Raw genomic sequence first — 11,706 nt, 5'->3', positions numbered from 1 at the left:
TATGGTAATAAGGGGGCAGCTCCAGGAAGTAGAAAGTTCCAGCTTTCTTTCTGAACTCCCTCCCAAGCTCCCCAAAATCCCTGTGGATGGCACCTCGTTATTATCCCTGCCCCTCTGAGCCCAGGGATGAGAACCTCAAGAAGCTGTAGGATGGCAAGCTGCTTGTGTGGGTGGATCCTGCTGGGCCTATTTGTGGTAAGTCTGTCTGCGGCAGCAGTCCTTTTGGCTGCCAAGGCCAATAGTCCAGCTGGCAAAGATGGCCTCCGAGGGAAAATTTGTGGACTTTCTGGAGAGCAAGCTGGGGGTGGGAAGGTGGAGTGGCGGGGAGGGCGGCAGACACAGCAGCCAACCCCGTCAGATTCCAATGCTCTTACTCTTCCAAGACATCCCAGGTGACCCTGATGATTGTCCTGCGAATGCAGATGGCTGTGGGCAACCAGCAACAGGAGGTGGTGCAGAAGATTCAAGGTGAGAAAAACACAGGCCTGGCTGCATTAAGGGAGTTGGCAGGGGCAGGTCAGGTGTGAAGGGGAGGGAGGGGGAGGGCCTCAGGATTGGGGTCCGGGGAGAGCAGTGGTTCTCAACCTGTAGGTCATGATCCCTTTGGAGGTCGAATGACCCTTTCATAGGAGTAGCCTAAAACCATCGGAAAACACAGATATTTACATAATGATTCATAGCAGTAGCAAAATGATAGTTATGAAGTACTGTAGCAAGGAAAATAATTTTATGGTTGGGGTCACCACAACATGAGGAGCTGTATTAAAGGGTTGCAGCATTAGGAAGGTTGAGAACACTGGGTGAGAGTCACAAGACCCAGGGGAGTGGAAGAAGGAAGGGGTGGGCATTACAGACTTCCAAGGTGCACTGGCTCCAATGCAGGCGGGCTGGAGGCAGGGTCCTGTCCCGAGGTGGGGCCGGTTATGGGTACTGACACATGCTCTGTCCCTCCTTAGAGGAGATCCAGACATTGAATCAGGAGCTGCAGGAGAAATCCTATGAGCTGGAACAACTAAGGTCAGGGCACCCACCCACCCCAGGCCACGCCCCTGGTTCCATCCAACCCCAAAACCTAGGGTCCCTTTTGCTCTGAAAAGTCCCCTTGCCCTGGGGACAAAGTTGGAGTCCCAGTCTTGGCCCTGCAGTCACCCAACTCTGGGAGCCACCAGCTCCTGCCCAGTGATTGGTGAGGAAGAGAGCAGATGTGGAGGGCCTTCGTGCCCCAGCACCAGTGGAGCCAGGCCTGGCAGCCTGCTGATTGTCCCATCTTCCCCTCAGACAAGAGAAGGAGGCCTTGGTCTCTGCCAAGTGCCCCCCCAACTCCGGGATGAGACTCCGTCTCTCCGTGACCCCTGCTAGCCCGACAGTCCTTGTGCTCCTGACCCTGAGCCTCCCGGGCCTGCTGACCCTGAGCCTCCTGGACTTGAGCCTCCCAGTCCTGCTGATCCTGAGCCTCCCGGGCCTGCTGACCCTGAGCCTCCTGGCCCTGCTGGCCTGAGGTCCCTGGAAGCCTGCAGGTGAGGGGGGGTGCTGGAGGGGGAATGGGAGGAGCTAGGGACAGTCAGGGCCTGGGTGGTGGCCTGCCTGGGGGAGGAGGCTGGGCACTGAGGAGAGGCCTTTGGAAGAGAGGGATGGAGGGAGGGGGAGGAGTGTCAGTGAGGAGCTGTTGGGGCAGAAATAGAACAGTGGGGACCCGCTATGCCATCCTGTTATTCCTGTCTGCTAACCGCCATGTTCTCTTCTGATCAGGCAAAGCCATTCTAACCTGGCTGAGCGTTGTTCGCCCGGGGCCATGGGGATGAACCTCCTTCCCTGCTTCTTCTCTGAGTCTCCTCTCATCTTGGAAAGATAACAACCTGGTCCCAAGGCGCTCTCTTGCAATAGGCCTGCACCATCCTAATAAATCTTCATAGCATTCATCGCATCTCTGTCTGACAATTGACTCAAGGAGTGACAGGCACCCAGACCCACCTGTTGTGGGGGTCAGAGGGAGGGTCCAGGCAGGAGTGGGGTGAGGCTCATGGAGGGGTTGGGGCGAGTTCTGTAGCCTCAATCCCCCCCTGACTCAGCCTTCTTGTCTCTTAGGCCACCACCTGGACTCGCCTGTTTGCCTCTGGGTCCCCTGAGCTGGCCAGGCCTGAGGGCCAACACTGCTGTGGGGAGGGGACCGATCGGGGAGGCCGGGGCCAGGTGGCAGGGGGTGGGTCATGGGCGGCCTTAGAGGTGGGGAAGCATCAAAGTTGGCCCAAAGCATTCCCCCCAACCCCCTCCAAGCCGGCAGGTCATGAAGTAGGATTGGGCATCTGTCCTTTGCTGTCATGGTTTCTGGAAAGGAACTTTTTCTGGGGTCTTTGGGTTCCACAAAATAAGCATCTCTTTTTGGGAGAACAAACTTACTCTGTACTTCCTGGAGGATCACTGTGTCCGTCCCAAGCATCGGGACCCTTTGATGTCTACACACAGCCTTCCTTGATCCAGAACATCCCCAGAAACCCACAGGGTTGGTCAGGTACCACCCACCCACTGCCTCCCCAGCCTTCTTCTCTGATGGATTCATCCTAAAGGACTGTCCAGCCTTCCCCCACTCCCATCAGTGCCTCCTAAGTGCTCAGCATTCTAGTCTTCTCTCCACTGTCTCCTGAGGCTCCTGTTCCCCATCCCTTTCTAAGGAAACCCAGGTTGTGAGGAGAAGGACTCACATCCCCTCCCATGGAAAGTGCAGGGCTGGCCCCGGTGGGTGTGGCTCAGGGGGTAGTTCATCTTCCCAAGCACCAAAAGGTTCCCAGTTCAATTCCTGGGCCAGTCTCATACCCAGGTTGCAGGCTCCTTCCCGGCTAGGGGGCATGCAGGATCCTGCCAATCAATGTTTTGCTCTCACATAGATTTTTCTCACTTTCCCTGTCCCTTCCCCTCTTCTTCCTCTGTCTCTAAAACTCAGCTAAGCCCTGGCTGGGTAGCTCAGTTGGTTGTAGTGACCTCCCAGTATGTCAAGGTCATGGTTCAATCCTCAGTAAGGGCACAGACAAGAATCAATCAATGAGTGCATAAATGAGACAACAAAATGAGGTTCCTCTCCCTCACTCCATCTCTCTGTAAAATCAATCAATCAATATAAAGAATTGTGGGAACCCCTTTCACATCCCACATGGTTCAGGGTTCAGGTCCAGGGTTCAGATCCTGGAGGAGGCTGCACACAAATGAAAGAGACGAGAAAATATATTGATTTGGCGATATTGGGGCCAGGCAGGAGCCCTTCTCTACTGGGAGGACTACACACCTCTCTGGCCTTGCTATCCCTTTTATTAAGACTTTGGGCCTAAACCGGTTTGGCTCAATGGATAGAGCGTCGGTCTGCAGACTGAAAGGTCCCAGGTTCGATTCCGGTCAAGAGCATGTACCTTGGTTGCAGGCACATCCCGGTAGGGGGTGTGCAGGAGGCAGCCAATCAATGATTCTCATTTATCACTGATGTTTCATCTATCTTTCCTTCTCCCTTCTCTCTGAAATTGATTATATATATATATATATATATATTAGACCCAAAACTGGTTTGGCTCAGTGGTAGAGCGTCGGTCTGCAGACTGAAAGATCCCAGGTTCGATTCCAGTCAAGGGCATGTACATTGGTTGCAGGCACATCTCCGGTAGAAGGTGTGCAAGAGGCAGCTGATCGATGTTTCTCGCTCATCGACATTTCAAGCTCTCTATCTCTCTCCCTTCCTGTCTGTAAGAAATCAATAAAATATATATTTTTTAAAAAATAGAAGCTATGTGGGAGTACATTCTCACAAACATTCCCTGAATCTGGGGAAACCCTGTTGGTGGGGTTGTTGTTCCTGTTGAGGGGAGCACAGGGTACCACCCCAAACACGCCTTTGCAGATCCTGCCTGTTTTAAGCTGTTGCTTTCAAGAAACAACGGCCTCAGGAAGAACCCCGCCTTCTCCCTAAGGGCCTGAAAGGGACTTAGAGGAGGACCTGCTCCAGGGGGAGCCATCACAGGCCTCTGCGGTTTAACGTGAACGAGGAGGGGAGGACGGAGAGGACCCGAGTGAGGCCCTTTGGACCCAAGTCCCGGTTGCAGGTGGCCCAGCAGACCTCCTTCCCCAGTGCAGGCACATGGGCCCCCTCTCTGTACCTCTGGATGGCCCCCAGGCCCCCAATGCCCCGCTGCCCTGGGGCTCCCATGGCACAATACAGACACGTAATGAAGCTGTCATATGTGATAACATGTCACCTGCAAGCCAGCTGGCTGTTGGTGCCTGTTCCCCTGTCTGCTGTTACTTGGATTAGGAGTCTAGCCAGAACCACTAGAAAGGTGGAAGGAAAGTGTGCTTTCCACCCCCACACTGTGCTCTGCTTTTCCTGGTATGAAGGGGTCCCATGGCAGGGGAGCATCATCAACTTCCTCATCAGAGATCACAGCGCCCGCCTCTTCCCTCTCCTCACTTCCCTGAGACTCCCCGCCCTCGCTGCCAATCAGACTTGGTCACAAGTGCTTGGACCTTAACCTGAGCGAACAGAAGAATGGCGGCATCACTGGTTTATAGGGAAAACCCACAGCTTTCTGTTTGCAGGGCCAGGACTAGTGCGAGGGGAGGAAGGCACTGGCCTCGATGCAAAATTGGGGGGATGGGCCCACAAAAAATGTTACTGTTATCATTGTTGAATGGAGAAGAGACCACCCAAGAGGCAGAGACCCCTACCCGGGAAACAACTCCAACTAACCAATTGCAGAGTCAAATAACAAATTTTATTACAGATTCGAATCTGGGCTGCCGCCGCCAGGATGGAGCAGGCGACAAACAGCAGCAAGCAGTTACAAATCCAGCTTTTTATGCACATTTCAAATAAGGGGGTGGAGGTCGTTTCTATATCGCTTAACCTTGTGGTTGCATGCATCGGCCAGATGGCCTAATCTCCCTTCTTGGTTCGTTCTGTTCTTTTAGCCTTGACTAACCCAGACTGTTGACTTGGCCTTCAGGTCCAGGAGGGGGAGAGAGTAGTAACTTTCTACCCTCCAGGCAAAGTCAGTAATTTTCCACTCCTCAGCAAGTAATCGAAGGTCGAAGTCAGATAGCAAGGCTAAAATTCAAACAGCAGTTTTTACCAAAGTATGGTTGCCACTATATTTCAATCATCACCCCCATTTCACAGTGGAAACTGAGGCAGAGGGGGCATTGCTTGCCCAGAGTCCCACAGGGAGGCAGGGAGCTCACTCACAGCCTTGGCCTCCGACCCGCAGTGCTGGTCCCGCGTTGGCCCTACGGTGTGAAGGCCAGCACAGCGCAGCTCACACAGGTCCGCCTTCCCCAGGGCTGTGTCCTTGCCCCTGGGGTCCTGGGCTGGAGAGAGGCGCCTGCTCAGGGGCTGCACAAGCTCCTTGGGGACTCCTCAGCAAGAGCATCTCCATCCTGGTCCTGTGGCTGCTGAGTGGCTTTAAGCGGTCCAGGCAGAAGGATATTCCTCCTCCGACAGCCTCCGTGGCCTGAGACAGCAGCAGGGACACAGGAGAAGGGAGGGCCTTGCGATGGGGTGTCCTCTCCCACAGGAGCTCACGATCCAGCAGCCAGCTCACAAGGACTAAGCCAATAATGTAGCAGCAACAATGCACCTCATTTCTGGGAAATGAAAGTGAAAGATACACTGTCCTTTTCCTGCAGATGTCCGGTTTTGGAAGTTTTCATTGGTCAGCATAGATCCTATGGTAATAAGGGGGCAGTTCCAGCAAGTAGAAAGTTCCAGCTTTCTTTCCGAACTCCCTCCCCGACTCCCACGAATCCCTCTGGATGGCACCCACTTTTTACTGCCACCCTCCTGTGGCCATGGATGAGTACTCCAAGAAGCTGGAGGACCGCAAGCTGCCAGGGCGGGTGGGGATTGTGGCGATCCTGCTGGGCCTACTGGTGGTGGGTCTGTCTGTGGCGGTCGGCGTTCTCGCTGCCAAAGCCAATAGCCCGGCTTGCAAGGATGGCCTCCGAGCTGAGCAGGAGTGTCGAAACATCACCCACCTCCTGGAGCAGGAGCTGACCCAGGCCCAGGATGCCTTGCGGGGCACTGAAGCCCAAGCTGCCATATGTAACCAGACTGTGGTAAGTGACTGCCCCTCCTAGAGAGGCCCTGTGCTTGGGAGGATCCCAGGGTCCAGGTGCTGGGGGACCCCAGGGTCCAGCTGGAGATGGAGATAGACCTTGAACCTGCCCCTAGGCCCCTCCATGGGGAGCATGGATTTCCCCACCAGGGTTTGGGGAGCACAAGTCCCTCTGGGGTGCCAGATGGGGACCCCAGAGAACCCATAAGGGGCCTCAGTATCCCCAGTCACATGTGGATGGATCTGCAAATTCCAGGACACTGGTCTAGGGCGGCTGGGGACTCCCCCCGGGCACAGTCACAGGGAAGCAGAAATCCCCTCTGGGGTGGGGATGGGGACCCCACCCGACTCCAAAGAAGGCAGGGGGCTTTTCTTTCTTTATTTATTTTTATTTTTATTAAATTATTATCTGTGTACATATCTTACCATTGCCCTCCCCTCCCATGTATACCCCCTCCCCATAGTTTTGTGTCCATTGGTTGTACTTATATGCATGTATACTAGTCCTTCGGTTGATCTCTTATCTCCCCCAGATCTCCCTCCCCTCCCCACTGTAAATTGACAGTCTGCTTGTTGCTTTACTGTCTCTTTATCTATCTTTTGGTTCATCTGTTTATAATGTTCTTTATTATCCATAAATGAGTGAGGTCATGTGGTGTTTCTCTTTCATTGACTGGCTTATTTCACTCAGCATGATGTTCTCCAATTCCATCCAGGTTGCTGCAAATGATGAGAATTCCTTCTTTTTTATGGCAGCATAGTATTCCATTGTGTAGATGTACCATGGTTTTTTGATCCAATCATCTGCTGATGGGCACCTAGGCTGTTTCCAAATCCTAGCTATTGCAGATTGTGCTGCTATGAACATAGGGATGCATATATCCTTTCTGATTGGTGTTTCTAGTTTCTTGGGATACTATCCTAGGAGTGGGATTACTGGGTCAAATGGGAGTTCCATTTTCAGTTTTTGAGGAACTTCATACTGTTCTCCACAGTGGTTGCACCAGTCTACATTCCCACCAGCAATGTATGAGGGTTCCTTTTTCTCCGCAACCTCGCCAACACTTGTCGTTTGTTGATTTGTTGATGTTGGCCGTTCTGACAGGTGTGAGATGGTACCGCCTTATTGTTTTGATTTGCATCTCTCTTTATTTTTATTTTTATTCATTGATTTTACAGAGAGGAAGAAAAAGAGTGAGAGAAACATTGATTTGTTGTTCCACTTATTGATGCACTCATTGGTTGATTCTCAGTATGCGCCCTGACCAGGGCTTGAGCCCACAACCTTGTCATATTGGCATGACGATCTTACCAACTGAGCTACCCGGCCAGAGCAAGGCAGGGGCCCTTGAAACTTCCACTGCATCCCTAAGAGGCAGCATTTTAACTGGGGTCTCGATATGGGGTTCTTGAAACTCCCAGTGGACATAGAACGTGGGTTCAGAAATCCCCTGTGTTCTGGGCTTGAGGGGACTCCAACTCTTCTTGGACAATTGCACAGAAGATCTGGAAATCTCTCCTAGGCTTTGTACCAAGAGAGCCTCCAATTTCCTGTGTGTGCAGGAGTGGGGAGTTTGGGGTGCTTGAAATTTCCATTTTTTTAAAATATATATTTTATTGATTTTTTACAGAGAGGAAAGGAGAGGGATAGAGAGTTAGAAACATTGATGAGAGAGAATCATCAATCAGCTGCCTCTTGCACACCTCCTACTGGGGATGTGCCCGCAACCCAGGTACATGCTCTTGACCGGAATCGAACCCAGGACTTTTCAGTCCACAGGCTGACACTCAATTCACTGAGCCAAACCGGTTTCGGCAAAATTTCCATTTTGAGGAACACTCCCTGGGAGGGTGGGAGGCTGTGGCCATTCTTCAGGGTGGAGACCGGTTCAGAGAGGGTTGGAAGGAATCCTGAAAGGGGTTTGGGCCTGGGGAGGGGGCAGGGCCCAGGGACAGCAGCCAACACCTCCAGGTATAAGAGCCCCAGTTTCCAACACCCTCACTCCTCCATGGCATCCCAGGAGACCCTGAAGATTTCCCTGGAAGAGGAGAAGGCTGGGGGCCGCAAGCAACAGGAGCTGGTGCAGAAGCTTCAAGGTGAGAAAAACACAGGCCTGACTCCGGTAGGGAGTTTGCAGGAGCAGGTCAGGGGTGAAGAGGAGGGGAGGGGAGGGCCTCGGGATTGGGGTCCGGGGAGAGGGACAGGACCCAGTCCAGTGGGAGTAGGAAGGGGCGGGCATGCCTGACTTCCAAGGTGCACTGGCCAAATGAAGGCGGGCTAGAGGCGGGTCCTGTCCGGAGGTGGGGCCAGTTGAGGGACATGGCTATGGTGACCATACACTCTCTGTCCCTCCTTAGAACAGATCAAGTCATTGAATCAGTTGCTGCAGGACAAATCCACAGAGCTAGATAAGAAATCCACGGAGCTGCAGAAAAAATCCATGGAGCTGCAGGAGAAATATGAGGAGGTGAAACAACTAAGGTCAGGACACCCACCACCCTAGGCCACACCCCTTCCTCCTTCCAACCCCAAGACCTAGGGTTCCCTTGGCTCTGGAAAGTCCCCTTGCCCTGGGGACAAAGTTGGAGTCCCAGCCTTGGCCCTCCAGCCACCCAACTCTGGGAGCCACTGGCCCCTCTCCTGCCCAGTGATTGGTGAGGAAGGAGAGCAGATGTGGAGGGCCTTGGAGCCCAGCACCAGTGGAGCCAGGCCTGGCAGCTGCTGATTGTCCCATCTCCCCCTCAGACAAGAGAAGGAGGCCTTGCTCTCTGCCAAGTGCCCCCCCAACTCGGGGATCAGCCTCTCCAAGGCCTCTGTGCTCCTGACCCTGAGCCTCCCAGGCCTGCTGACCCTGAGCCTCCTGGCCCTGCTGGCCTGAAGTCCCAGGAAGCCTGCAGGTGAGGAGGGGGCTGGAGGGGGATGGGAGGAGCTAGGGACAGTCAGGGCCTGGGTGGGGGCTTGCCTGGGGAGGAGGGCTGGGCGCTGAGGAGAGGCCTTTGGGAGGGAGGGAGGGAGAGGAGTCTCAGTGAGGAGCTGTTGGGGCAGAAATAGAACAGTGGGGACCCGCTATGCCATCCTGTTATTCCTCTCTGCTAACTGCCATGTTCTCTTCTGATCAGGCAAAGCCATTCTAACCTGGCTGAGCGTTGTTGGCCCAGGGCCAAGGGGATGAACCTCAGAATGCAGTCCCTCTCCTTCTCTGAGTCTCCTCTCATCTTGGAAAGAGAACCACCTGGTCCCAAGGCACTCTCTCCCACTTGGCCGGTATTATTATAATAAATTTTCAGATACCATTCAACCCCCTGTCTACGTAATAATTGACTCGAGGAGTGACAGGCACCCAGACCCACCTGTTGTGGGGGTCAGAGGGAGGGTCCAGGCAGGAGTGGGGTGAGGCTCATGGAGGGGCTGGGGCGAGTTCTGTCGCCTCAATCCCACCCTGACTCAGCCTTCTTGTCTCTTAGGCCACCACCTGGACTCGCCTGTTTGCCTCTGGGTTCCCTGACCTGGCCAGGCCTGAGGGCCAACACTGCTGTGGGGAGGGGACGGATGGGGGAGGCCGGGGCCAGGTGGCAGGGGGTGGGTCATGGGCAGCCTTAGAGGTGAGGAAGCATCAAAGTTGGCCCAAAGTTGCCCCCCCTCTCCCCCCCCCCCCCCCCCCGCCCAACCAAGCCTGCGGGTCATGAAGTGGGAGGGGGCATCTGTCCTTTGCTGTCATGGTTTCTGGAAGGGAACTTTTTCTGGGTCTTTGGGTTCCACAAAGTGAGCATCCACTTTTGGGGGAACGAACTTACTCTGTACTTCCTGGAGGATCACTGTGTCCGTCCCAAGCATCTGGGACCCCTGGATGTCTACACCCAGCCTTCCTTGCTCCGGAATGTTCCCGGAAACCCACAGGGTTGGACAGTTACCACCCACCCCACTGCCTCCCCAGCCCTCTTCTCCGATGGATTCATCCCAAAGGACTGTCCACCCTTCCCCCAGCCCCATCAGTGCCTCCTCAGTGCTCAGCATTCTAGTCTTCTCTCCTCACCGTCTCCTGAGGCTCCTGTTCCCCATCCCTTTCCATGGAAACCGAGGCTGTGAGGAGATGGACACCTTGTCTGGTTCTCCATCCCCTCCCCTGAAAAGTGCAGGGCTGGCCCCGCTGGGTGTGGCTCAGGTGGTTGTGCATCTTCCCAAGCACCAAAAGGTTGCCAGTTCAATTCCTGGGCAAGTCTCATGCCCAGGTTGCAGGCTCCTTCCCGGCTAGGGGGCATGCAGGATCCTGCCAATCAATGTTTTGCTCTCACATAAATTTTTCTCTCTTTCCCTCTCCCTTCCCCTCTTCTTCCTCTGTCTCTAAAATTCAGTTAAGCCCTGGCTGGGTAGCTCAGGTGGTTGTAGTGTCCTCCCGGTTAGTCAAGGTCACGGTTCAATCCTCAGTAAGGGCACAGACAAGAATCAGTCAATGAGTGCATAAATAACTGAGACAACCAAATCATGTTTCTCTCCCTCACTCCCTAAAATCAATCAATCAATCAATATAAAGAATTGTGGGAAACCCTTTCACGACCCGCATGGTTCAGGGTGCAGATCCTGGAGGAGGCAGCACACAAATGAAAGAGGCTAGAAAATATATTAATTTGGCGGTATTGGGGGCCAGGTGGGAGCCCACCTCTGCTGGGAGGACTACACACTTCTCTGGCCTCGCTATCCCTTTTATTAAGACTTTGGGATCTACGCATAGAGGCAGGCAATTCCAATAATAGCCAATCAGCAAGGAGTTACATAAGATTGACAGGTGGATGTTGCTTCAGCTACCAATCCCTCAATATGAGGACAATGGGTGGGTTCCGACAAAGAATAATCAATTATAAAAATAAAGGCAGAAAGTGTGGGGCTGGGATTCAGACTTGGATCTGCAGACACACCCAGCCCGGGCATTTGTCACCATGTACCTCTCTCCTCCATCCCCCAAATTCTTATGCATCCTGCAGATCCCCGCCTCCAGGGAGTCTGCTTCTCCAGAGTGGAGGGCCATCATCCTGAGGGACCCTTCACCCACTCTCTTGGATCCTCACATGCCCCCAATTCCTTCCTGTGTTATCTTACTTCCTCCATCTTCTACTGAGATCCTGACTATTGTCCATGAGACTTCCTGTGCATGGCACTGGGGTCAGGACCCTTGTATCTGGTCAAAATTCTGCACTGCCCTCAGATCCTGCAGTCCCCAGTGAGGTGTCAATAGATCCCCCTCTATGGCCCCTGCTGTCCACCCAGGGACCCCCAAACACCTTCCCTGACACAGGCTCCCCTGCCTTTTTGTCCCCTCCCCTCCCCTGCTCACACCTCCCCACCTCCCCGACCCTGTCTCTGTGCATGGACTTTGTCAATTTCCTTCCTGCCTCACTCTGACATTTTAGGGCAGGGTTTCTCAACCTCTGCATGTGGACATCTGAGCTGGGGTGAGTGCTCTCTGGGGCGGGAGGGGGAGGCTGCCCTGAATGGGTAGGAGGTCACGGTATCTCTGGCCTCCACCCATGAGGTGCCAGACCCTCCTGCCCTCTGGCCAGGTTGTGACAAGAGCTGCCTGGAGAAATTATCAGTGACCCTGGGGGTCAGAGTCATATGCTG

At 53.9% G+C, this 11,706-nt stretch overlaps 2 protein-coding genes across 2 annotated transcripts; both read left to right on the top strand.

Moving 5' to 3' along the window:
* The first annotated feature begins 61 nt into the window (after positions 1–61).
* Positions 62–9,388, top strand: LOC311623679 (uncharacterized protein). The gene is made up of 7 exons (XM_084886055.1): positions 62–195; positions 384–468; positions 957–1,017; positions 1,279–1,345; positions 1,453–1,517; positions 1,750–1,775; positions 9,245–9,388. Exons 1-7 carry the CDS (start codon positions 127–129, stop codon positions 9,364–9,366), a joined length of 495 nt encoding a protein of 164 aa, XP_084742181.1. The 5' UTR covers positions 62–126; the 3' UTR covers positions 9,367–9,388.
* Positions 4,953–9,388, top strand: LOC311623675 (bone marrow stromal antigen 2-like). Its single transcript, XM_084886050.1, has 6 exons — positions 4,953–5,027; positions 5,662–6,090; positions 8,111–8,186; positions 8,448–8,571; positions 8,836–8,987; positions 9,210–9,388. Exons 2-5 carry the CDS (start codon positions 5,788–5,790, stop codon positions 8,966–8,968), a joined length of 636 nt encoding a protein of 211 aa, XP_084742176.1. The 5' UTR covers positions 4,953–5,027; positions 5,662–5,787; the 3' UTR covers positions 8,969–8,987; positions 9,210–9,388.
* Positions 9,389–11,706: the final 2,318 nt, after the last annotated feature.

The sequence above is a fragment of the Pipistrellus hanaki genome, assembly GCF_964339955.1.
Source record: "Pipistrellus hanaki genome assembly, chromosome: 5".
NCBI classification, from domain to species: Eukaryota; Metazoa; Chordata; class Mammalia; order Chiroptera; family Vespertilionidae; genus Pipistrellus; species Pipistrellus hanaki.
This window is presented reverse-complemented; position numbering and strand designations above follow the sequence as displayed.